The 27,326-nt window shown below is 39.4% G+C and overlaps 2 protein-coding genes across 3 annotated transcripts in view; one reads left to right on the plus strand and one right to left on the minus strand.

Annotated features, from left to right (window-relative positions):
* On the plus strand, window positions 1-11,390 carry LOC139938288 (bleomycin hydrolase-like). The gene is made up of 11 exons (XM_071933704.1): window positions 1-263; window positions 1,001-1,155; window positions 2,890-3,039; window positions 3,566-3,796; window positions 4,227-4,319; window positions 4,991-5,146; window positions 5,349-5,507; window positions 6,173-6,240; window positions 6,814-6,931; window positions 7,548-7,632; window positions 8,100-11,390. Exons 1-11 carry the CDS (start codon window positions 122-124, stop codon window positions 8,246-8,248), a joined length of 1,506 nt encoding a protein of 501 aa, XP_071789805.1. The 5' UTR covers window positions 1-121; the 3' UTR covers window positions 8,249-11,390.
* LOC139938286 (vacuolar protein sorting-associated protein 33A-like) overlaps window positions 9,676-27,326 on the minus strand; it is an 18,930-nt gene continuing 1,279 nt past the window's right edge. The window contains exons 2-16 of one of the 2 annotated variants that reach the window (XR_011786120.1): window positions 23,577-23,642; window positions 21,962-22,198; window positions 21,653-21,757; window positions 20,801-20,917; window positions 20,288-20,462; window positions 19,577-19,770; window positions 18,867-18,957; window positions 17,919-17,993; window positions 16,698-16,777; window positions 16,460-16,546; window positions 15,600-15,731; window positions 14,836-15,004; window positions 13,785-13,898; window positions 10,522-12,694; window positions 9,676-10,471 (exon numbers count right to left, since the gene is read on the minus strand). Coding sequence is in view for 1 of the 2 variants with exons in the window: in XM_071933703.1 (XP_071789804.1) it covers window positions 12,561-12,694; window positions 13,785-13,898; window positions 14,836-15,004; window positions 15,600-15,731; window positions 16,460-16,546; window positions 16,698-16,777; window positions 17,919-17,993; window positions 18,867-18,957; window positions 19,577-19,770; window positions 20,288-20,462; window positions 20,801-20,917; window positions 21,653-21,757; window positions 21,962-22,198; window positions 23,577-23,642 (1,776 nt within the window). In the remaining variant the exon portion in view is untranslated. Of the gene's footprint in view, window positions 12,695-13,784; window positions 13,899-14,835; window positions 15,005-15,599; window positions 15,732-16,459; window positions 16,547-16,697; window positions 16,778-17,918; window positions 17,994-18,866; window positions 18,958-19,576; window positions 19,771-20,287; window positions 20,463-20,800; window positions 20,918-21,652; window positions 21,758-21,961; window positions 22,199-23,576; window positions 23,643-27,326 lie in introns of both variants that reach the window. The other variant, XM_071933703.1, reaches the window with a different exon arrangement.

The following is a 27,326-nucleotide window of genomic DNA, read 5'->3' on the forward strand; positions in this document are numbered from 1 at the left end:
AACACTGTGCGGTGTCAATGTCATTATTTTGCAAATAGCCACAAGTCTTTTTTTATTCACCGAAGCTCTATTGATTTTTTTTTTGTGCCAGCTAATGAGCTAGGACTCAGGGCCCACACACATGATTGGTAGTCGTGTACAAAATATTAGCTTCTCAAGGGTTTTCTTGAAATCTGTAATAAAAACGTCATCAACACAGTCGTCGCACTCAAAAAAGAAGAGTGGAATTGCGAAGCCAAACATCAACAATAACACAATGGCAGGTTTGTAAAATTTAGTTTTGTTATTAATCAAAACAAATCATCTTCCTTTGGTTTGGAATCTTGTTGTTCTCGTTACCATTTTTCTCACTTTACTCCATTATTGTGTATTCCATGTTTAATATTGCAGTTGTTTGTTGAATTAAGAGCGCTATTTTTATATTGATTTAGTAGGGCCTATTCAATTCATTAATTATTATCCTTTATTATTTTTTTTAAATGCTTTTTTGAAGCAGGTTAATCTTACCCTGCTAACAGCGCCCTCTTTGAGGAGTACACAAGTATCTGTCGTTATAGAAAATGATTTGAACTTCAGGGACCTCCAAACAAAGTTGCATATGTGATTCTTTTTAAAGGGAAATAAAGTCTTAAAGTTCATAACGTTTGCTTGGACTCCAACAAGTCCCCAAAACACTGCACAATGTTTTTAATATTAGAATAAAAGAGGAAAAGTTTCCGTATTGCGCCACCACTTTTTCATTTGATATGAAATAATATAGTATCTAAGTTACCTCAATGAGTTATCTCTTTTTGTAAAAACGAGTGAAAAAGGTGGTTGCGCCATATGGTTATCCAAAAAAACACACTGACAGGTTGATGTAGTCCCATTTCTAGTGAATTTGTTGTATATTTTTGTCTTTTGTCTTTTTGAGATTTGAATTGAATCATCTTATTCTTAAGACTAAGTAATAGAAATAGAAATTTTGCATTAACAACACTTTTCTCTCATCTGTTTTTAGAATTGACAGCGGCCAAAGTCGAGGCATTCAAGGCCGAGTTCAACTCCGACCCCAAGAACAAGTTGGCTCAGAATGTTGCGTATAAGTTTGACCCACTTGAGGTGTGCGTTGACTCGTCCATTGTGCAGGAAACACAACACGCTTTCCAACATAAGGTGACATAATATAACAAGTAAAACAAGTATCGTAATAACAATAGGCCTGGTACTTCACGGAGGCAACAAAGGCGATTGCATCCATGCCCCTCATTGGGTGCCCTTTACCAAGTAGAAAATGCCTTGGTGCCCCTGCCCTTTCAAAAATGAAGCATACAGGCCTGTATTAATAAGGGAACCAATGTGTGGTGAAGAGGTTTTCAACTAGTGGTTTAATCCCAGCGAGGCCTGGTTCTTGATAATTTTACCGAGACGAAGTCGAGGTAAATTATCAAGAACCAGGCCTCGGCGGGTTTAAACCACTAGTTATAGTATATACACGCCCACGTGACTCGCTCTCCACCAATAGGAATAGCGAAACTGTCTGAGGTGTTTATGAATAATAAATAATAATAATACCAAAACTTATATAGCGCCTTTATCATGTTGACATGCTCTAGGGCGCTGAACAAATGGCAGTAGTTAAAAACTTATCAGGTAATAATAATAATAATAATAGTGGCAATTTATAATGCGCCATGTCTGTCTAAAAGACACTCCTGGCGCAGGAGAGATGCCGAAGCCAGATAGCGAAGAATATAGTCAAGCACACAAATAAGTTTTCAAATGGGTTTTGAAGCTGGAATATGTAGTGAGTTGTCGGAGTTTAGGGGGGAGTTCGTTCCATAGTGATGGGCCAGAGTGTGAGAAAGAGCGGGCTCCCCATGAATGGCGTGTTCGTGGAATGTTTAGAAGTTTGGTGGACGATGATCTGAGGTGCCTGGGTGGAGCATGAAGATGTAGCAGGTGTAGCTTTGTTTGCAGACATGTACACTGAGCTCATTTCTGTACAAAAGTCCAACTCCTCCACCACGTCTAGTAGGTCTCGGTACATGTTCAAGCTTATACCGATGTTGAGTTAGTTCACCAATAACTGCACTGTCGTCATCATTCAGCCATGTTTCACAAATACCCAGTATATCCAAGTGGTTATCATCCATAAACTCAAGAACTTCACTGGTCTTGTTCCTGACAGAGCGGGCATTTAGCATACCAAATGCCACTCTATTGTGATGTTGATTGTCCACTTGTGGTCGTTTCTTTGTTCTTCCTGCTCGAACTCCACGCCTTGTAGCAGGTATTCTATTTATGCCAAGTGCTCGAATGTGGTTCATCAAAGTTTGGGAAATCCTTTTTATTCTCCATCATAGAGCCTCTAACGGCAAGCAATTCATTGGATGAATAGTGCGGCATACTTTCATCTAGGTGATGTGAAAGACCAGGTGAACAATGCTCATTGTTGTGTTCAGGCATTGATAGCAGAAGCACTACATGTGCCAAACAATAGGAAGATCTTCGCTCCAGTAAGCAGGTATTGGTAGGTGTATCCACAGCAAAGTGAAGACAAGAAATTTTCCAATATTTCTCTTCCAAATAATTCAAATTCAAGAAGAGTTGAAAACATGAAGCTTGTACTAAAATGATCTTGAAGTAAAGCCAATCCATTTAGTATAAAACTTAACATGCAGTGTTAAGTATAGACTCCACAATCACTCATCAAAGCAGAGCTCTCAAACAATTGTATGGAAAAAATAAGCAACTGAATTATAACAATGCAAGTACAAATTCAACTGAGTTTACATTCAACCAAGTTGATCTTTGTTGGGGGGGGGGTGGAAGTTGGGGATGGAAGGTTGATTTTCTGCTGGTCACAACTTTTAAACAATCTAATGTATCTATTTCCGCCACCTTTAGATCGCAGATTGCAAGCCGATATCCAATCAGAAGAACAGCGGCCGTTGTTGGATTTTCGCATGCCTGAATGTCATGAGGAATCCATTCATGAAGAAAGTCAACATCGAAGACTTTGAGTTCAGTCAATCTTACCTCTTCTTCTGGGATAAGGTTAGATTTCATCACCTGATCCCTCCTCAATGTCACTTTCATCAATGTCACTTGCAGGGCATTTTACGCTCTTTTTGTGTAATGCGACTGACCGCTTTTTACAACGTTATTACATCCAGAGCACAAAGCCCACAATAACTTCAAAGCCTTGGTTGTTGAGTACAAATCAGTCTATAAACATAGTGGAAAGAATATCTCACATAGAACTACTAGCACAAAGATCAAGAAATGACAACGAAAAGTGTAATGCTACTGACAATGGAATTGCCCACATATGCATCTGTCTATGTGTGTTACTAAGACTTGGTGTTTGGTCTCGTCACTGATTCCATCTGCGACACTGACTGACACCACAAATGCCTTAATCCAGAGGTCTTTGGTTCAAATCGCGCTCAAGTAAAAAAAAATTTGTTCAAGTCCCCAAAACAATCTTTGATTACTCTGAAAAGACACCTTAATAAAAACCAATGGCGTCTCTTTTCTATTGCAGTTCTCTAACCCATCTATTTCCCAATCTTCCCTGTAGGTTGAGAGGATGAACTACTTTCTCCACACCTTCGTTGAGGTGTTCCGTCGTGGGGAGCCCGTCGAGGGAAGGCTGGTCAGTTTTCTGCTGTCCGATCCAACGTGCGACGGCGGCCAGTGGGACATGCTGACCAATCTCATTGAGAAGTATGGCGTCATTCCTAGGAAGTGCTTTGCGGAGTCGCACACGTCATGCGCATCGCGACGGATGAATCTCACTCTGAAAAGCAAGGTATCACATTAGACAATTTTTTCCTCCAAACCTGGGCCCAATTTCATAGAGCCTTTAAGCACATAAACGAGTTAAGCACAGAAAAGTATTGCTTAATGGAAATGGGTTACCAGCCAAAATAACATTAAATTTGCATTGTTGTGACTGGTGCCCCACTAAGTTTTTGCTTTGCAAGGAAACTTTTCAAGCAGAATTTTCTGCTTAACAGCTTTATGAAATTGGTCTCAGTAGTGACTCGTTCATAAATTGCTGTTATAAACATTGCATGGTTGTGCTTTATGGCACGGCCACGACCCTGCCAGTTTACATGGCCATTTAGAACCTCAATGTCGCTCTTTTATTCCCTTCTTAAAATTTTTTTTTTTGGTAGTTGTCTTCTTTTTATTGTCACAGTAACAATAATCTGTACAACCTGTTACTTTCCATTCAGGTGAGAGGTTACGCAAAGCAACTTCAAGAGATGGTCCAAAACAAAGCCTCAGACGAAGAAATCAACAAAGAAATTACAAAAATGGTCGCGGAGGTAGGTTGATTTTGTTGTTGTTGAGAATTTACTTCGCAACCGTTGCCCAGGTTGTATACTCAGGGAGGGCTAAGTTTATTGAGCTATCTGTGAGTAATATTTTGTGTTTTGACTCTCATTTATACGTGAAATCTGTGATTTGTAGCTCACTATTTTGATCATTTTTTGTGTGTATTGCCAAGCAGCACCGTCACACGTGCCTCCGCTAGCCTCTGTGTGCTGACCTTTTTGTGAACTTTTACTGTGCACTGTGTAGACTACATGTATTGTATACTGTAGTGTTGTAACTTTTTGTATGTTTGCTATGGGTTACCATTAAAACCTGTAGAGGAGAGATTATATTTTATATCATATAGACATCATTGGCTTGTTCATTTATTAATAATAATATTATTATTGATTGTATTTTGCCGAATGCTCGTCCTTTATTAATTAGAGGACCGGTTCTCCTTGCCGTGTCTCTACATATACTTTGTCCTTATATATTAAAAATTAATTGCAGTGTCTTGAAGTCTGCTGCTACATCAAGAAAGTCAAAACGTAGCGACAGCTTTTCACAGAGCCAACACTCCTTTAAAATACTCCTTTCAAAAATTGGTTCGTATCCCGCAAGAATGACGTGGAATAACTTTTGCTGTTAATATTTTGGTACGTGATTTGTTCCTCTTTAGGTCTACCGCATATGTTCTATATGCTTGGGCACTCCTCCATCTACAATAACCTGGGAGTACCACGACAAGAATAAAGCCTACCACAAGGTTGGGCCGATCGCTCCAAAGGCATTCTACGAAGAATACGTCAAGCCGGTCTTTAACTTACAAGATAAGGTAGGGACATGTGATGTTAGGCGATCATAAATAGCTGATTAAATAAATGAGTTGGTAAAAGCGCTTCGCTGCTTCGCCGCTCGCGCTGGTCTTTTTTTGCGTGTGACATCGGGAGGTGGCGCCGCCGTGTGCCTCTTGACTAAAGGCTAGTGGTACCTAGAGGAGACGGCCAAGTCACTTAGTATTTTCTGCTCTCTTTCAGATCTGCATAGTGAATGACCCTCGACCCAACAATGGCTACGGCAAGGCGTACACTGTTGAGTATCTTAGTAACATGGTCGAAGGACGCAAGACGGTGTACAACAACCAGCCGATTGAGCTACTCAAGAAAGTCTCTCTAGAAATGATCAAATCTGGGGAGGTATTTAACACTCAACTTCTGCTACGTTGTTCTCCTGCGATAACCTTTGTTGAATTATGAAATTGTTGAAATGAAATGCATCACAAAATATGTCCTTTTTACAACACTTGCATTTAAAGGGAAGGTACACTATTGGTAATTGTCAAAGACCAGTCTTCTCACTTGGTGTATCCCAATATATGCATAAAATAACAAACCTTAGAAAATTTGAGCTAAATTGGTCATCGGAGTTGCAAGAAAATGATGAGAGAAAAAACACCCTTGTTGGACGAATTTGTGTGCTTTGTGTGGAATAAAAGACTTCTAGCTAGAAGAAGTCTTTTATTATTTTAGTGAGAAATTACCTCTTTCTTAAAATCTATGCTACTTCAGAGTAAGCCATTTCTCATAATGTTTTAAACTATCAACAGCTCTCCAATGCTCGCTACCAAGTCAGTTTTTAAGTTAACATTTGTTTTGAGTAATTACCAAACATGTACCTTCCCTTTAATTGCATCAGGTATAATTCTTTGAGGTTTTGAGGAGCTATACCATGTTTGCATTTCAATGCCTTTGGTAGGATGTTTCTGTCAGTTTTTATCTGAGAACACACACTAGGCCCATTAAACTGTTTGTTCATCATAAAGAAATTGCATAAATTTATAATTTCTTAATATTTTTTTCAGCCGGTATGGTTCGGCTGCGACGTTGGAAAACACTTTACGGGTAAAACTGGTCTCCTTGATCTGAAAGCGTAAGTAACTAAATAAATTCATTAATTGTCACCTTGATGTTGAAACAGAAATCCATTTACTTCTTGATTGCCACTTATACAACGACCTTAGGACTGTTATGTTGGCTTATATTATTGATCATTACAAAGGCTTTGAAACTCTTGGCAGGGAAGACAGGTTTAAGTTTTTGATGGACACTCCCGATGAAGCTATTCTTATTTGCGTCTTTTTATTTACTGCTTTAAAAGAAAATCAAACTGTGTAATTATTTGTTTTTGTTCTAAGTTAAATTCCTTTCCGTATGACTTATTCATTCAATGTGTTTTGTTTTTATTATATTGTTACCCTCCCCAGGGTTATGGGGTGTGTTCCAATTTGGAATAAAACATAATACAATACAATACAATTATTTTTATTATTTATGTGATCCGATTTTCTCAATTTTGTCTAAAAATTTTTAAAAGTGTCTCATCATTATTTTAAATGTTTGTATAACTGTTTGGTTTGCATATTGAGCACCATAAGTGTTACTGAGTTACAGAACTGTCCATCATATAACAGGCCACTATTATTACTCTTATTCTACTTGACAGAGTAAACTATGACCTTGTGTTTGGGGTGACCCTACCAGCGCTTGATAAAGCCAACAGACTCATCTTTGGAGAATCTTTGATGACTCATGCTATGGTGCTCACCGGAGTCTCTACAGAGGTAAGTATGATGAAATTATTGTTTGGTTGGGAGTTTTAAAGGCAGTGGACACTATTGGTATTTTACTCAAAATAATTATTAGCATAAAACCTTACTTGGTAGCGATTAATGAGGAGAGGTTGATAGAATAAAACATTGTGAGAAACGGCTCCCTCTGAAGTAATGTAGTTTTTGAGAAAGACTTAATTTTCCACAAATTTGATTTCGAGGCCTCAGAATTAGATTTTGAGGTCTCGAAATCAAGCATCTGAAAGCACACAACTTCAGGTGACAAGGGTGTCTTTTCTTTCATTATTATCTCGCAACTCCGACAACCAACTGAGCTCAAATTTTCACAGGTTTGTTATTTTATGCATATGTTGAGATACACCAAGTGAGAAGACTGGTCTTTGACAATTACCAATAGTGTCCAGTGTCTTTAACCAGTGAATCATTTTTTAATTAAACAATGTTTCAAATCCATTTTCAAATCTGATGAGGTACATGTATGTAACTTGGGTATGCAAAATTTTGTCTCATGAATTTTTTAAAATCCATTCCGAGGACACTCCACTCCGATTGTAATTTATTTTAATCCAGTTTGAATTATAAATTTTTTTCTGTTTTTTTATTTTAGGAGAAAACTGAAGGCGACTCAGAAACTAGTCAAACAACCAAATGGAGAATAGAGAACTCATGGGGTGAAGAGAGAGGGGACAAAGGTCAGTATAAAGGTCAACGACTGACCGCAGTTAATTTATTAATGATTTGTTTATTATAATATACAATTTTTCTTTATTTCTAACTACTTTTTTCCGCAAGTCAACTCATCATTAATGGATGATTAAATTAATTAATCAATGCGAATGACAGTATTCAATTGCCTGACATTTCAACTCTAACAGTGTCTTTGTCGAAGGCTAAACATTAATTAATAGTGATGGCTTTTCTTCATCAGGCCATCATGACACTGTGATTATTCAACATGAAAACCTTATAATTGCTCTTAGTATTCATTCAGTACTTGATATCATATTGCAGACTGGGATAGTTTACCAATTATTCAAAACCAGTGCAGAACTAGCATATGTACGCACGGCCGTACCTACCTATACCTATAGTAGACATTCCAATGCAATGTCAGAATTTTCTTGTTGTCCAACATTTTTTCTTTGTTCCTATCCTCCAGGTTATCTCCTAATGACAGACGACTGGTTCTCAGAGTTCGTCTACGAGGTCGTAGTCGACAAGAAGTTTTTATCTCAGGAAATAATGGACGTGTTACAGCAGGACCCTGTGGTTCTTCCAGCATGGGATCCCATGGGTTCTTTAGCCTAGTTGGTGGCCGCCATCAACAGGGGTGTGTTTTGGCAACAATTTAAACCCCCCACCCCCCCTCTAGGATCCTTGCCTACTCTAGCAAAATCCAGCGCGAGACAGCAACACACTTAACAAACTGTTGGATTCTGATTGGTGTGTACTGCATGTAAAGCAGGATTGATTTACTTGTGCAACAGTCCAACAGAATGAAACAGAACATGCCGTTGGATTTTGAAGGGTTGGGGTTCTAAACACGAAACCTGTGTACAGGATTTGGTAATTTGGTTCTGGTTTGAGCATCAAAACACTACCCACTGGATACAAGCATCTGTGCCGGATTCTTGTATCCACAGGTCCTTTTGTGGCCACCTTTGTCTGGTTTCCTATGTGTGTATTTGTAGTTTTTCATATACTAAAAGGGGCCTGACTATTTCTTCTTCCATCCTCTAAAGTTGTGTCCAAATTGGCAGTTACAACTATTGCTACGGATACAGCTAGATTGTCATGTCATCATCGATGAAATACAGTAAGCCTTAAAGGTACTGGACACTTTTGCTAATTACTAAATATAATTATTAGCATAGAAAACTTACTTGGTAATGAGCAGTGGAGAGCTGTTGATAGTATAAAATATTGTGAGAAACCGCTCCCTCTGAAGTTCGCTCGTCCCCAGTGCCTTGCTTTAACCAAAGTCGCTGGGATGGGCAAACGTATCATGCACGCTCATTGGTTGAATAATGCGCAGTCCCATCATGTATCACACTCACACTGCGCCATATTTCTATGCACTGCATACATGACGCACTTCCTGAACAAGAATCTGTGAAAGCTGACAGCCCATCCCAGCGGTCCTGGGTACTGGCCGCTGGGGGCCGAGCGAATCTCTGAAGTAACGTAGTTTTTGAGAAAGAGGTTACTTCTCACTCAAATAATGACAGACTCGTGGCTGAAGCCTTTTATTAGGCATCTGAAAGCACACAAAGTTTGTGCAACTAGGGTGTTTTACCTTTCATTATTCTCTTTCAATTGCGATGACCAAATAGTCTAAATTTTCACAGATTATACATATGTTGGGATACAGCAAATGAGAATACTGGTCTTTGACAATTACAAAACGTGTCCAGTCGTAGCTGTTGTAGGCACCAATTTGGATACGGCCTTAGATTGGCCTCATGTACTTACAGTAAGATGGTTGTACTTGGTTCAATGTTCATCGACAAATCAGTCAAGTATGAGGTTAAAGGTCACCTTGTGATCAATATGCAAATGAACTGCCGGGCACACTTTCATTATTTTTAAATAGACTGGACAGGAGGAGGGCTGAACAATTTCTAAAACGAACAATTCTTTAAAGAATGACATGATCAATTTATTTAAGGAGGCAGGGAAATTAAAACACCAGTCAAAACACCATTAAGAAAACAACAAATGCAGAGACGGCAAAATCAAGTGATTATTCACATTATTTGTTTTAATTTACTCTGTCAGTATTATTTACAAGTTTTCTCCTAATACTCTTCTCCATTTCTAATGGCAAGCTAGACAATTTTGAAAATTCTTTTTTTTTTTAAATCGGAGGTACACAATCTTTTTTAGAGAGATGTACAGTAATTATAAAGTAGGTAGTTGACAAAACAAAGAACTAATTTCATAAAGGTGCGTGTCTGCTGCAGGTCTCCCTGCGCAAGTTTCTTATGTATCAGTTTCCTACGCAAGTTTCCTAGTCAAGCTCTGAAGTACCTAGTCTGCCAGCACAACACGATCACACTCTCCCTGAGTGCTAAGCTTGTCATCACATAAGGTTGCCAAACCACATAGATCTAATGAAGCGCTCGCCTCCCACCAATGTGGCCATGGTTTGATTCCCGGCAAGTTTTGATAGCAAGTGACAGAAACACAACAATGGTGGGCCCAATGTATTGGTAGATGTTAGTTTCCCAACGCCGTGAGTTGATTGCTACGCATGAAAAGGATCCAAAATAAACACACACTGGTAAGAACGCTTTTCGACTTGACCAAGTCCGTCCAGCATTTCTCTTGTTGCTGTTACTGCCCATCTGTTAACTACCGATTACATCGGATCCTTTTCCTGAGTCGATCGACTCGCGGCGTTTGGAAACTAACTACCCCCAATGTATTGGCTCTGCTTACCGTAAGCAAATGGAAGCATGGAAGTCCGCGCTTGTGTCAAGCAAATTTCACAGGAATTTGCTGGGAATTTTTGCTTGTGCGCATGCATACCTCATGGTACTAGGCATTCTTCTAGCGCAGAAACTTGTGCGCATGCATACCTCATGGTACTAGGCATTCTTCTAGCGCAGAAACTTGTGCGCATGCATACCTCATGATACTAGGCATGCTTCGCTTACACAGCTAACTTGCCATATGTAAGCTAAGAATGATAATTGTAAGTGCAGAATTCGGCGGTTAATCGGTACACATTTTTAAGGTTACACACCTAATGTATTTTCCTATTATTAACCCTAACCCTTGGTGAGGAGATCAAGGGGGTTATCGGAACATGAGGGTATCAGAATTTAGAGCACCCTTTTTTTGGTGCTTCAGTAAACCTTGAAATCTTAGTCTAGAACCTTTCAAGGTACACATGTATGTTGTCCTTTAGAGTGATATTTGTTTTCCAGAATAAACTATTTATTCATTGTCTGTGGATCTCTTTAAAGGGAAGGTACATGTTTGGTACTTACTCAAAACAAATATTAACTTAAAAACTTACTTGGTAATGAGCACTGGAGAGCTGTTGATAGTATAACACATTGTGGGAAACGACTCCCTCTGAAGTAACGTAGTTTTTGAGAAAGAGGTAATTTCTCACTAAAATATTAAAAGACTTCTAGCTAGAAGTCTTTTATTCCTATCTGAAAGCACACAAATTTGTCCTACAAGGGTGTTTTTTCTTTCATCATTTTCTCGCCACTTTGATGACCAATTGAGCCCAAATTTTCACAGGCTTTATTTTATGGTTATGATGGGATACACCAAGTGAGAACACTGGTCTTTGACAATTACCAAACGTGTACATTGCCTTTAATGATATCATGTACTTTAAAATGTCTTCTCTGAAAATTTCCCTTTTTCAATGGATGTTTGTTTATAGTAAGTTTATTACTGGTATGAAATAAATTGACTTATATACAAATGAGTTTCATATCCGTATGTGTGATAGATTGATACAATTTTGTGAAATTTAGTTAAATATAATTTAAAGGAAGTGTGGCACAAGGAGTTAATCAAATGGATACTGTCTTGGCCTCATCAGGTTTATCAGGCATGATGTCCTTCCTACTTCATTCTGAGTTCCAATTTGTTTTTGAAACATTGTGGTTGTTTAACCTGAAAAGCCGATTAAACCCAGGACCACATTATCAATTAGCAGATCAACCCTTGTGTCCAAAAAGATAGCTGGCCATTGTTACTTTCTACCTGGGGGCCAATGTCACATTGCTTTCAACAAAGCTAAGACAAGTCTTGCCTACCAAATACCAGCTGAAATACCCCAAAAAATGCGCAACTGACTTTCCTTACCATACAACCTTCCAACCAAGCTTTTAAAATGTCTCAGTATTTCTTGCTTACCGACAACAGGTTATCTTGTCAAACAACCTTGCAAAGCTTAACATACCCCGACAATGACTAGAACAAGCGAGTCAAAATGTCGAGATCAATTAAGAACTCACTCTGTGGTAGTGAAGTTTATAATGAGAAGTCTTCTCGATCCACTAAAGCTAAAGTAGTAGTTCCGGCCCATTTTCTACTTTCGCCCACCTAGAAGTTAAAAAGCAGGACACCATGCAATGTCTCAAATCCCATACTTGCACAAATTTCTCTGCCCCTTAAAGACACTGGACACTATTGGTAATTGTCAAAGACCAGTCTTCTCACTTGGTGCATCTCAACATATGCATCAAATAAAAACCTGTGAAAAATTTTCAGCTCAATTGTTTGTTGAAGTTGCGAGATAACTATGAAAGAAAAAAACACCCTTGTCACACGAAATTGTGTGCTTTCAGATGCTTGGTTTCGAGACCTAAAATTCTAAATCTGAGGTCTCGAAATCAAATTCGTGGAAAATTACTTCTTTCTCGAAAACTACGTTACTTCATAGGGAGCCGTTTGTCACAATGTTTTATATTATAATCCTCTCCCCATTACTTGTTACTAAGTAAGGTTTTATGCCAATAATTATTTTGAGTAATCACCAATAGTGTCCACTGCCACACACAGCAGGGTGGGTACATATGTCTGCATTACAAGTCTTTATTACTATTATTAGTAGTATTTTAAACGAAGACTCAAATAAAATCTGGCGTTATCATCTGAGTCTACTCGATGTCGCTGATCTGGTGTCCTTTTCTGAAACCGTTGGAATGAGATCCTCCATGATGGAACTGAGCCAGTTGTGCCCGTTAATAATGGCCGTTGTAGCTATTACATAATCCATCGGACCTAGAAAGAACAAAAGGATCAAAAGCATTAGTCATTATTGGAGCGTCGTACACTAAGTGAGAATACTGGTCTTTGATAATTACCAAAAAGTGTCCGGTGTCTTTAAGTGCCAGGAGTGTCACTTATGACAAACATGGCGCATTATAAATGTACACTATTATTATACAGCATATTATTAATAATGTTAAATACGAACTACAAAAACAGCAATAATATAGCACAGTATAAATCAAAGGTTCCTCAAAGCACTTAACAGTAGATTAAGAAAGCAAAAAATAAAATAACAAAACAAGTATTAGGCCTATCCCATCTTAAAACCCAATAGGGACAAAAAATTGAGCAACACCAGCTGTTGTCTCAATTGAAACACATTAGAATACTCCAAAGTATAGTTAAAATACTACAAAAAACTTAATTACTGCCAAACTGTTAGAAAACAATATAAAAAACAGGGAAAAAACTTAAATTTTATGTTACGGTTACAAACAATTATTCACAAGTTGAAGAGATTTTCATGAGCAAAAACACATTCCATGTAAAAATCATCTAAAAATACTTTGAATGTGCAATTGATAGGCACCCTAACAGTGAGGGGAGGGGTGGTTAAGAATTGTTTTTCAGCTGACATACAAAGATAGAGAGAACGATAACATTAATAAAATGTACAACCCAAAATATACATAATATATATGTTATCAAAATAGGGCATTATGACTCAAGAAATACTATTGGCTTTAGGATGCACCAAGGCAACACAAAGCAGCAAGATACATTTAAAAAAAAAAAAAAAAAAAATCTACACGATTATTCTTGTCAAAGACTTTTCAGCATCTAGAAAAGGTGAGAAGACAATGAAGATATTTCAGTTTAAGAAGTGGGAGGAAAACCCCAGAGAATTGTTCCAGGGAAAACCCACACAGTCAAGTAGGGGCTGAAAACCCAATCCAAATAGTGGCCCCCGGTGGGATTCGAACCGGGGTCCCAGAGATGGAAGGCGAGGCAAGACACCACTGCGCCATTGAACCTGACTTCCTGAAAAAGCGGGCAATGAAAGAGTTAATAAAGATGATTTGTTTTTGTTTAATCCTACCATCTTCTTGATTGGAAAGGAATCTAAGAGCAGCAATTTCAGCGTAGGTGACTCCGCCCAGAAAGAACACTAGCGTCACCTTCTGGTTATCAGTCTGACTGTCTCCAATTGTCCCTAAAAAAAGAAATTAAAAATGTGGTTATCATCACATCAATAAAACACAGAGAATAGACCTTATGCACATGACGTCATTTCAGTAGGGTACCCTCACCTAGAGGTCAAAAGGAGGTTGTTCATTGGCCAGTGCGCCGCGCGCACAAATCTGTGCGTCTCGATTGTTTCGTCACCGTTTTTCCACTAAGATGGCCGCTGGATGACGTCAATGCATAAAGTCTATACTGTTTGTTAGTTGTGTTTGAAGCTTTGCTTGGTACGAAAAATAAGATAAGAATTACTGTAAATAGTAAACTGGTGTAAAATCTCTTTTTGAAGGAGTGGTTGTGGTCTCGACTTTCTGAACAATATACTATGCTCGTTTTCAGGAGAAGGCCAACGCTGTATATGTTGAACAAAACAAACTGTTTACCGTCATTAAAACTAGGTGATAATAAAAGTGTGCAAAAGGTAACCTTTCTGTCATCTAAAAACAGCAGCGTAAATTAAGAGATGTTTGCGGTACTACCACGTGATTATCTCATTTTGTGTAGTGTTGGTTCGGAAAAGAACAAGTGTGTAAAGAATCAATCAGTGTGCTCTGGGTCCAATTTCATGGCTCTGCATAATACTGTAAGCACAGAATCGCCGCTTATGAAAGCAGGGAATTATGTGCTTACAGCAAGCGTATTTCATGCGTACTCTGCATTACTAGGCATTCTAAGCTTACAAGGCTAGCGCAGAAATTAAGAACTTGCATGTAAGCGGGGAATCGTGATTGTAAGCGCGGAATTTGGCGATAAGCAGAGCCATGAAATTGGGCCCTGATCGTCTTCAGGAGAATGCCTAGCTCAGCGACCAAAATCAAATATGGGTTTCAAGAAAAAAACCCGCATAAAATCACATCCCTACTTTAACCCTAGGCAAAGTCGCTCACTTATGACGCGGCCATACTCACTCTTCTTCTGAAGGCCATAAGGAATCTGCTGGGTCTCCTCCACAGTGGGTCCAGGGATGAGTCTCAATACCTCATCAATGCTCCGCCAGCCTGGCTTGGCAAGGAACTGAGCTAGCCTCACACTCAAGGGAGCATAGCCGCTGTATACATACGATATATCATGTGGGTTCTAAAAGGGGTAGAAAAATGGGATAGAGGTTGTTGGACTCACATCTTTATTCAACTCCATTTAAATTTACCCAGTCAGTTTCCCTTGTAGTTTAAAATATTTAACCTCAGAATATTTACACTATCAGAGTCCATTCACTGTTGCACAATGATTTGTTTTGTATTGTATTATATTATTTTTCCCCCGAAACTGAAACAAACCCAAGAACCCTGGGGTTGGGAATGCTCCGCTAGCCTGGCTTAGCAACGAACTGAGCTAACCTAACACTTAGAGGAGCGTAGCCACTGTACACATGGGATATATCATGTGGTTCTAAAAGGGTATAAAATGGGATAGAGGTTGTTGGACTAAAATCAGAATAATAACAATTTAAGGGCCTATGGCATACAATGCAACTTTTCCAGGCAACTTGGAGACAACCAACTGCAGTGCACACTACAATACCAATTTGGTATAGCACATGAGTCATTTTCAAAAAATGTCTTATGATCCCCAAGAATAATTATCTGCACATTCAAATAAAAATGAAAATAACAAATTAAATGTTTTAGGCAGACTATAGAGGGCGCACTTTATTGCGAGGCACTATACCCACCTGTTCATTTACATCCTCGACCACCAGCTTCAGCGTTTTCCTGATGGTGTTGTACGTCTTCTGACCCAGTACTTTCAGCAGCCCAACTTTCTCCAAGTTATTCAGCGACACCATGTGCTCAAACCCATACGTCTGTAACAAATAAAACTTCATACTATTCACCTTGCAACAGACAATTGAACACAATCAAATTGTGAATATACATAATAATAATTATAATGGCTTTTTAAATGGCGCTCAGGTCCGTCACACAGTGACGCTCATGGCGCTCCAACACTATTACCCCTGGTCACTGGGCCTTAAATCATTCCTTAAACCATCTCAGCTCCCTGGGGAGTATACAGCCTTGTGCTGCAAATGCGCTACTCGGCCAAATCAATCACAAGAACCATCTCTGCCCTCACAGGTACCCATTAACCCCTGGGTGGAGAGAAGCAATTATAGTAAAGTGTCTTGCTCAGGGATTCAAACCCACACTCTGCTAAACAGAATCAACAGAGCTTGAATTTGGTGCTCTTATTCCCTTGGCCACGACACCCTAATGAGCAAGACACTTAACTATAATTGCTTCTCTCCACCCAGGGGTAAATGGGTACCTGTGAGGGCAGAGATGGTTCTTGTGATTGATTTAGCCGAGTAGCGCATTTGTTGCACGAGGCTGTATACTCCCAAGGGAGTTGAGATGGTTTAAGGAGTGAATTAAGGCCCAGTGACCAGGGGTAATATCTTGAAGCGCTTTGAGACACCCGTAGGGAGTGAAAAAGCGCTGTATAAAAACTCAATATTATTATTATTATTATTAATACTAATAATCCCAACTTTATAAAAGTGCCCTGACCATGAAGGAACAAGATACTTACCTGTAAAATTTCTCTCCTGTAGAAGTCAAATATTTTGGGTTTGAGACCATTGTTTGTGACTGACTGTATGCACAGTAACCTTAGAATCTAAAGGGGGAAAAAAAACCAAATAATAATAACAGTTCAAACTATGTATAACAGAGACTTCAAGAATTTGTTTTTGAAATACAAAGAGTCAAAGAATAAGCAATGTTGACAACAAGGATTATGTATAACTTATGCAGTAATTTGATCATACCTTAATTAATGGTTCTCTTTTAGCTATGCATTCTTCGATGTAATTATTCACTTTGTCGGTATCAACGCCGTTCATAAACTCTGTTTGGAGAAACAAGACAATCAGAATGTTCACTTACAGAAAGGCCATTCTCAGAAAAGTATGATTTTTCAGGGACAATCCAAAACTGTTAAGCATTTATGTCTCAAAGTCATCTTTGCTGTAAAAAAATGTAATGAAATCCTTAAGGACTGGGTAAAAATAACAATTCTTTATACAAGGGCAGTCAGTTAAGGAGTCTCGGTGTAAGACATCTTTGTGTTGAGTCAGTAAAACCCTAGAGCCATACATACACGTCACAACTATAGACTATTGTTAAACTACTGCACGCTCGCGCTTTGACTGTGAAATCACAACGGGCGCCTGATGGGTATCAAACAACACAGAGCCCAACCCACGGATTGCCCAAAATTGACCCCAGGACGCATCAAATCAGCAGGGTGGGGGCACCACTTAACAAGAAAACATGGTGGCGTCCACATCCAATTAACGATCATTATAGTATACAAGAATTAAAAAATGCATTTGTACGGCGCCTTATGTAAAACACCCCAATGCACATTGAAATAAATCTATAAAAACCCTAACAATAAAATACTTGACAATAAACAAAATAAAAATAAAAAAGTGTACAGAAAGCAGCCAAGCAAATAAACATGGAAGTAAACCAAACTCAAGTAGACTGAAAGTAAGAACAAAAACCTGAAACAAAGCATTTGCATTTAGTAAAAAAAACCAGCACAAGTAGTATAGCGAAACAAAAATTACTTTCAAAATAATACATGAAGTGGCAACAACTTTGCAAACACCGATGTGTGTTAGCACTTTATCCCTGATGCAAATTTAACATCTATTATATCGTTGCGGTACCCGCTGCCAAAACATAGGATTCGAACTGCCTCTAGCTACCGGGCAACCTCGGTAGTCTAGTTGGTAAGACACTGCTCTAGAATTGCAAGGGTCGTGGGTTCGAATCCCACCCGAGTAACATGCCTGTGATATTTTTTCACAGGACTCGGGGAAAGTACTGAGTATACAGTGCTAACACACATCGGTGTATGGGTAAAAACCAAAATTAATGTTCTTTATCCCCGATGCAAATTTAACATCTATTATAACTTTGCAAATCACAATGAAAGATATACCAAGTGAAAAGTACAACTTTAAAGAAGCTATACACACCTTGCTGAGTTTGAAGCGAGTCCATGAAAGATTCCAAATCTGTTCTTTCTTTCACCAGCTCAGCTATGGAGGTATCTGAAAATGAAAACATACACAAACACCCCCTTCAGCTTCACGTGATATTGACCCCTTGCACGCGCGTCACACGCGGGCGACTGATGCCACGCTCACCATGTTGGTGGTGAATAGGTTTACGTGTTAGTGCCGCGTCGCCTAAAATGCGCACTTCACTGAATAACACACATTGACATTGACCACCAAAATGGCGCATCCAAGATTATTCTGATGATGACGTCAGGTGTATTGGGTCAATACCCTGGGAAACACTTTGGTCCCCCGGTCCTGTTGTTTTCTTTTTTCCTATCCAGCGCATATTATTATTATTATTATTAAAAAGATTTATATAGCGCATTTCCAAAATAGACCAATGCGCTTTACAATAAAAATTGAAATTAAATACAATAGAAAGCAAATTTATGCATAAAAAGCACAAGAAACAGCACATAAGAAGAATATTAAAAATTTGCAACATATAAAAACCTACGGAAAAAGCTTTGCAAAGAAAACATTAAATAAACCAGCAACATTAAAATTCCTTTGGAAAGAGGAAAGTTTTTAAAAACTTCTTAAACATTTTTTCACTAGGGGCATTACGAAGGTGTACAGGGAGACTGTTCCAAAGTCTGGACCCTGAAACAGAAAAAGACTTGTCCCCGAAAGATCTTTTGGATGACGGTATTGCAAGTTGTGTGTGATCATGGGTTGATCTAAGCCCTTTGCGACCAGAGTTGTATTTATTAAAAAGCTCTTGTAAATGAATAGGTGAAGGCACTATTGTACACATGCACTAAAATGCACTAAAATCTTAAAATAGGGACTTAGCAGTGATATGCGCTACACAAATGCGGTTTATTATTATTATCATTATTATATTGTTAGATATCTTACGTGTTGCTAACGATGCCTTGGCGGCTTGAATGTGTGGAAGCTTGGAGACAAACTGTTTGATGTCACGTACCGTCTTAGCATCTTTCCGCTCCTAGAATATATGTAAAATAGAAAAAAAAATTAAAATAATTTCTCCTAAGACGTTAGTGATTTTATGAAAAACAAACTGCTTAATGTCACGTACCGTCTTAGCATCTTTCCGCTCCTAGAACATATGTAAAAAAAAAATTAAATTAATTTCTCCTAAGACGTTAGTGATTTTATGAAAAACAAACTGCTTGATGTCACGTACCGTCTTAGCATCTTTCCGCGTCTCGAAATCAAGCATCTGAAAGTACACAACTTCGTGTGACAAGGGTGTTTTTTTCTTTCATAGTTATCTCGCAAATCCGACGACCAATCGAGCTAAAATTTTCACAGGTTTGTTATTTTATGCATATGTTGAGATACACCAAGTGAGAAGACTGGTCTTTGACAATTACCAATAGTGTCCAGTGTCTTTAAAAGAATGGAAAACTTTTGGACGATCCTTAACAGTTCTCGTCAGAAGTGTGCATGCTAAGACCTATGCGCGCAATACTGCGCATGTGCGTACACGCTTAGAGCCACAACAAAAGGACTGTTATGTCCGCTTCTGCCAGCGTCTCAAAAGTCTCCCGTTAAAATGAAATCTCCAGAAACAATCCATGCATCTATTCAACCAAACCCACCTCATACTGGGCAGACAGTATCTTAGCTTTGCGGCTAAGCTCAGGACCCACTGCGTTGAAGTTCTTATCTCGTATAACAGCAAAGAGTTCGTCCGATGAGTTGAGTTGAATCTTCTTGGGTTCTGTCGGCAGCTCCTGCTGAGGGTCGTTCTCGTTCTTGCGCACAAATTTCTCGGGAGGGAGCTTTACCGTAGCTTGAATGAAAACAGAAGGAATGTAAATTTTTGTCTCAGGTCAAAAAGGTTATCTTGATTTTGCAAAAAGGTTGTTTCTCTCACAAAAATGCTCCATCCATAAACATCATATCTTGGCACATACTTCTTTTGTGTGCACATTTGGGATATTTTACGAGAGATACAATGTTTTGACAATTTCAATTTCGCACAACAATTGTTGATAAAACAACAATTCTAAAAACTATTTAGTATCACTGACAACTGAAGCCCGATTCATACTTCCTGTGAATGAGGTACACACTTTAACTTCACAAATTTGCAAGAAATAATTCTCAGCAGTTGAACTGTGTTATCTTGCAAAACAATTGCTGTGAAAACAGCCATGTGACGTCAAAATTCACTTCGCATTCGCAAGAAGTATGACTCGGGCCTAAGAGAAAAAAGTTGATATAATAATGAGATCTTCATTTTAATTGCTACTCAGAAATTACACATCCATTGTTTACAAAAAAAAATAACTGTTAAAATAACTTACTGTTGTGAATTCCGTACATTTCGTCAATTAAGCCTTCATAGGTCAGCTGGGTCGCTAGTGGGGTCAAGGGGTCAACTGTCCTGTCAATCAGTAGGAGGGTGTCAATCTGGGGCTGGACTTGACGCTCATTGCCGGCCATCTCACGACGGAGACGCAAAATCATATCTGCCAAATGCTGTCGGAAAGACACCAAATAAGGGAATTTGTGTGTGGTGAAGAGGTTTTAAACTAGCAGAATGCAATTCATAGCTAGTAGTAACAGAGCGTAATCTACTTCTAAGCGCGTGCGCGTAATCTATTTCTAATCACAAGACTCTTCACAAAGTTTTTGAATTTTTTTCTTCAAACCTCGAATTTTCAACTGTCAAAGTGTCTGTAATTGTATTTTTTTACACTTTATAACAAAAGGGCATTTAGGGTTTAAAACCTTGCGCTAAAGGGTCGTGTAAGAACTCGTTGCTACCCTTTTATTCCCTTACTATATCATCTCGTTCTTTGTAGAGCCCAACTCACCTTAGAGCATTCTCCCTTGCCGTAGATCTTTGGTATAACACCATACAGCGCCTGGATCTTCATCAATGCTTTGGCCGAGTAGAACATGGTTGTCATGTCATTCTGCAAGTAGCATTCCTGTGGGTTGATTTAGGAATGAAACCATCAAATTATCTGGCAGTTTTAAATATGTTCAATCTCAGTTTTTAAATTGTACAAACTGGCTTTCGATTAAATTAAAAACCAGGTTTTTTTTATGGTTGAATGGCTTCTGACTGGCCACCCGAACAAAGGCATTGACAACATAGGGAAACCGCCAACATAATAATAATAATAAAAAATAATAATACTGGCTTCTTATAAATAGCGCTCAGGTCCGTCGCACGGTGACGCTCATGGCGCTTCAACAATATTACCCCTGGTCACTGGGCCTTTAATCATTCCTTAAACCATCTCAGCTCCCTTGGGAGCATACAGCCTGTGCCGCCAAATATGTAGCGCAATCAAGGCTAATCAATCACAAGAACCAACTCTGCCCTCACAGGTACCCATTTACCCCTGAAGGAGAGAAGCAATTATAGTGAAGTGTCTTGCTCAGGGACACAAGTGTCACGACCGGGATTCGAACCCACACTCTGCTGAACAGAATCACCAGAGCTTGAATTTGGTGCTCTTATCCGCTGGGCCACCACACCCCACGTAGCGCTAGATGGCTCAGTTTGTAGAGCGCTGTCACGTTAGTCCAGCGATTGTTGGATTGAGTCCCAAATGTGGCGAAATACCACTTCTTACACCTTGAGGCGTAGACACAAGATCATGGGCCAAATCTTTTAATGGAAGAAATGAGGAAAAAAGTATGTTTTTTATACTGACCTTGAAAGACTGGTCCATTTCCATTGAGAGCACATCACTGTCAAATGGCAACAGGTCAAGGGTAAACTCCCCTACAGTAGTCAGGGTGCCATACACACCAAGCTCCTGAAATGAAAAAGAATAGTGAGGATACTTTAACAAATGTCATCGGTTTTAAACACACTAAGTGTGTGTGCAATGTTCCTTTTGGATAGCATGTGAGATCATATCGCGCTTAATGCTGTCTGAAAATGCTACCTAAAATTCAGAACCACAGTGGATGATGTTGAATAGTCAAACAGAAGATAACCCTAGCAGTGGTCTGCATACCGTGAGTTTCTTCTCGCACAGTAGGCTTTTTCTTGGCACAAAGAAGATGTGAAACTCAATGTGAAATCTCCCCGAAGCCTCCTCCGTCCTTCTGATCGCATCGGCCACGATGCTCATCAACTCTAACTTGGGGCGTACGATGAAGATGATGTTCTGGATGACTACGCCGCCTGATCCTCCTCCTGTGACGGGAAGACGGTCGGGGCGTAGGGGAAACATCTTGTCCACCTCATGCTCCTGGAGTAGAAAAAAACATGAGTGGTAATTATTAAAGGCAGTGGTAATTACTCAAAATAATTATTGGCATAAAACCTTACTTGGTGACGAGTAATGGGGAGAGGTTGATGGTATAAAACACTGTGAGAAACGGCTCCCTCTAAAGTGCCATAGTTTTAGAGAAAGCAAAGTTTTCCACGAATTTGATTTTGAGACCTCAGATTTAGAACTTGAGGTCACAAAACCAACCATCTAAACGCACACAACTTCGTGTGATAAGGGTGTTTTTTTCTTTCATTATTATCTCGCAAGTTCGATGACCGATTGAGCTAAAATTTTCACAGGTTTGTTATTTTATGCTTATGTTGAGATACACCAACTGTGAAGGCTAGTCTTCGACAATTACCAATAGTGTGTTCACTGCCTTTAAGAGGTTTGCAAACTTGGAGTAAAATTTTTTTTAATGAGATGAGCTTGGCTCAGACTCGCTTACTTAAAGAACACAAGTTTCAAGACCGGAACTCGACGCCACACACTGCTTAAATCCAGTGCGCTTGGCCGATCGGCCAAGCCTGACCGCTCGGCAATGACCACTTGACATGGGACTCAATGACGGCAGCTCAGTACCATGAGGTCTTTACTACAGCTTGCCAGTATTTCATAAAACTTAGGCTGTTTAAAACTTTATGAATTTTCGATAAATTGACCAAATGTGGTCTCTCCAAAGTAGTTGTATGTTAAAATTATGTTTGTTTTAAAAAAAACATGCCTTTTCAAAGAAAGATATTATTTGGAAATTGTGATGGTTGTTTTAAGAATTATACGGTGACGAATCCTTTTAAATATAACTATGAATTTGATATTGGTTACCTAATAACACTGAGCTAGTGGTTATTGTTTCAAAGCCATTGGACACTTTCTGAACAGAACAAAAACTTAAAGTTCACAGGTTTACAAATAACTTACAGGGTTTACAGAAGGTAATGGTGAAAGACTTCCCTTGAAATATTATTCCAAGAAATGCTGTACTTTTTGAGAAAACATTAAAACAATTATCAATTCTCGATATCGAGAATAATGGATTTATTTTTGTATATATTTATATATATATATTTATGTCATGACATGTGCGGAAACAAGGGTGGGTTTCCCATTATTTTCTACCGACTCCGATGACCGATTGAGCTTAAATTTTCACAGGTTTGTTATTTTATATATAAGTTGTGATACACGTGGGCCTTTGGGCAATCCTGTTTACCAATCTTGTGCGATTGCTTTAATGCTTTCTTTTATGTCTGAGGAATTGAGATGATTTAAGAAAGGCTTGAGGCCGAACACACAATGTTACATTAAGGGTACAACAAAAGGCCTACTTGGCTTCATAAATACATGACCTTACCTTCAGCAATGAGTACTCAGCTATGAGACCAAATGGACCCGTCAGGTGGTCGTCCCATACAACAGCCTAAACAGAAAGAACAAATAATGTTAAATGTTAAAATTTAATGATTATTCAGTTTGTGGTAACACCAGGTATTTTGCTGTAGATTTTCTTTGTGAGAGCTTGTCTTGCTATGTTTTATTCTACTGCCGCTGAGAATATTTTTTGAATTCTGGAGACTACTACATAGTTCTGAAAAGACTGCATCTTAGCTTTAAATTTAGGTCTAGACACATGCGGTGAAAATAAGCTTGGGCGATATCACGATATTATCGAATACCGCGATATTAATTTGATAACGATTTCCATATCGGATCGATTTGGTTTTAATCAAAATATCGATATATCGCAATATATCACGATATATCGCGATATCGATTAAATATCGCAATATCACGATGTATTTCTTAGCTCAGACATCTTACACCCCATAGGTTGTGAGTAAAACCAGAAGAATAGGTCATAAGAACACCTCTCTTATGCTAGGACTGTTTCTTCTACAACTTTCATTTGGAGTTTGAAGACTGATGATGTCAAATTTTATCAATCGCGAGTTATATAAAGCGCCCTCTAGGCAGCTGGACGGCTTTTTTGTCTCTGTCAAATTTTATTCTTGCCAAATCTCTTCATTCTCCATAATAATTGATATTCCTGATTGCAAGATCAACATAGACCTTCCTAACAACTTGGTGAGTCTCCTCATAAACTATGAACTCTCCCACGAGTAAGTGACTATATTTTTGAACTGCTTTCGTAATTTTGTGGAACTGCAGGCATCTCTCTACCGTTAACCAGTTGTGATATAATCTAAGCAATGATGACGTCAGTCCTGAAATACTCTGCCAAGAGTCTCACTGACATTGGAAGGAAATTGCCAAAAACCCACCTACCGCAACGAACGTTGGATATTCTGAGAGCTAATAACATAGCAAAAATTAATAAGCGAGGTTGCAGAGGAGGATCTACAACACTTCGTCATATTCCAGTAGTAATGTCGCAAAGGTCCACCATGTTGAAATCTACACAAAGGAGAGGAATTGGGAACCTCATTAACATAACAACTGAGCAACCGAGGTACCATTATCAGCTACCAACTACCTTGTTATGTAACCCTCGTTCCCTCAATAACAAAGTTGATGAACTGGGCCTGATTTTGAACAATAACAAAGTGGACATTGGAGCTATCACGGAGACGTGGTTTTCACCAGACCAACCTGTGGATCAATTTAGTATCCATGGCTACAACAGTTTTTCGCGTCCAAGAAAAGAGCGTCGAGGAGGGGGTGTAGCTCTTTACACCAAAGAATGCTTAAATGCTACCTTACTTGATAACATAGAGGTTCCTGATGACATCGAAGCAATCTGGGTTAATGTTCGGCCTCCACGCTTACCACGTTCAATTTCAAACATTGTGATAGGAACTGTTTACTACCCTCCCAAAAGCATTATTGCTCAACCTCTGCTTGATCACATCAGTTCCACTGTTGATCAAATTCTCACTCGGCAGCCTGATTCCGGCATTATTGTCATGGGTGATTTTAACCGGCTAGAACTGGACCCTCTTTTGTCAAATAACTTTATTCAAATTGTGGACAAGCCAACTCGTGAAGATGCCATTTTAGACAAGATCATCACCAACCTATCATCATTCTACAATCCTGTAGAAATTAGCTCCCCTCTTGGACTTAGTGATCACCGCTGTGTCATTGTCAGACCTAAACGCCCCATCCGCGATACCAACACCAGCAAGACTCGAGTGGTACGGCCCATGAAGGACAGCGACGTGCGAGAATGTGGTTCATGGTTGAGTGACCATGATTGGTTGGAAGTAACCAGCACGCATGACGTCACTGCAAAATGCACGGAGTTCTATGAAACCCTCAACTGTGTGCTAGACACTTACTTTCCGAAGAAATCAGTCAAAAAACACCCCACTGACAAACCATGGCTGACACCCTACATCAAATCACTCGTTGTCAAGCGTCAGCGTGCTTTCCATGGCAACCAACAATCGCTGTGGAGGTATTTCAGGAACAAGATCAATCGTGAAATCAAACTTGCCAAGAAAACACACTACACAACCAAGGTCGAACGACTCAAGAAATCAAATCCGAGTTCATGGTTTCGTGAAGTTCGACTAATTACAACAGGCACGAGCACAAATCGCAACATCCATGTGCAGAATATTGACCCCACAGCTCATAAGGACATAGCGTCTGCTATTTGTGAAAAGTTCGCTGCAGTCGGTAACGACATTGACCCATTGGATACATCCTTACTGCCAGCCTACCTTCCAGCCAAACCAATCCCTCCTGTCCAACCTTGGGAGGTGCTCAAACAACTTCAGAGAATAAGCAGCACAAAGGCGAGTGGCCCCGATAATATTTCAGCTAGATTTATACGACAGTATTCTTATGAACTTTCTAAGCCATTGACTCACATTATCAACGCCTCGTTTGCTCAGCTTATCGTCCCAGCACAATGGAAGAGGGCAATTGTCGTCCCTGTGCCCAAAACTTCATCAGCCAACATAGACAATTTGCGACCCATTGCCCTCACAGATCACTTTGCCAAAGTGACAGAGCACTTCATTGCTCAACAAACAATGGCGTCGATTAAACCCAACCTCGACCCCGCCCAGTTCGGAAACATCAAGAACGTATCCACTACGCACTGTTTGATTGATGTTCTTCACACTCTCCATGCTAATGCTGAACTACCCAAATCTATATCGTCCATTCTTCTAACTGACTTTTCTAAGGCTTTTGATCACATCGACCACACAATTGCAGTTTCCAAGCTCCTCAAGTTGGGAGTTCCACCACATTTAGCCGCATGGATCGGTGATTTCATCTCTAATCGTGAACAGTGCGTGAGGTACCTCGATTGCTTTTCGGAATGGACCCATACTAATGCAGGTGTCCCACAAGGCACTAAGCTCGGTGCCATTATCTTCCTGGCAATTATCAACGATGCCGGTTTCAAAGAGTACAATACAAGTATAAAACACTTCAAATATGTTGATGACATGACTGTCATTGAAACCCGTGATGCCAGTGTTGGATCCAACCTCCCATCTGCAATAACTGATCTGGATGTTTGGTCGTCGGACAACAAAATGCAACTCAACGTGAAAAAGTGTTTCACCATGGACATTTGTTTCTCGCGGAACCAGTCAGATCCCCTCTCATTGACTCTAAATGACAAAACTATTACACAATGTGCAGTTATTAAGCTTTTAGGTGTTTTTATTCAAGCCGACTTAAGGTGGGACACGCATGTAGGCTCAATGATCAAGCGTGCAAATTCCCGCCTTTTCATGCTTCGTAAATTGAAGTATCATTACCTAAGCATATCTGATCTTGTTGCTATATATACCTCCTTTGTGCGGCAAATTTTGGAGTATGCTGCACCCGCCTGGTCAGGTGCTTTGTCAAGTAAGCAGTGCAATGATCTGGAAAGGGTGCAAAAACGCGCATGCAGAATTATTCTTGGCAATGACTACGTGCGCTATTCAGACGCTCTACAATTGTGCAATATTGAAACACTGGTATGCCGTCGTAACCACTTGTGCCAATCTTTTGCCCAAACTCTCCCTTCATCAGTCCTAAAGCGCCTGTTGCCACAGAGGTATGATAGTGGGTACCAACTTAGGAACTCCGGACTTCTGGGTCAGTTTAAATGCCGAACAGAGCGCTATAGAAAGAG

Source organism: Asterias amurensis, chromosome 6 (genome assembly GCF_032118995.1).
Source record: "Asterias amurensis chromosome 6, ASM3211899v1".
Lineage (NCBI taxonomy): Eukaryota > Metazoa > Echinodermata > Asteroidea > Forcipulatida > Asteriidae > Asterias > Asterias amurensis.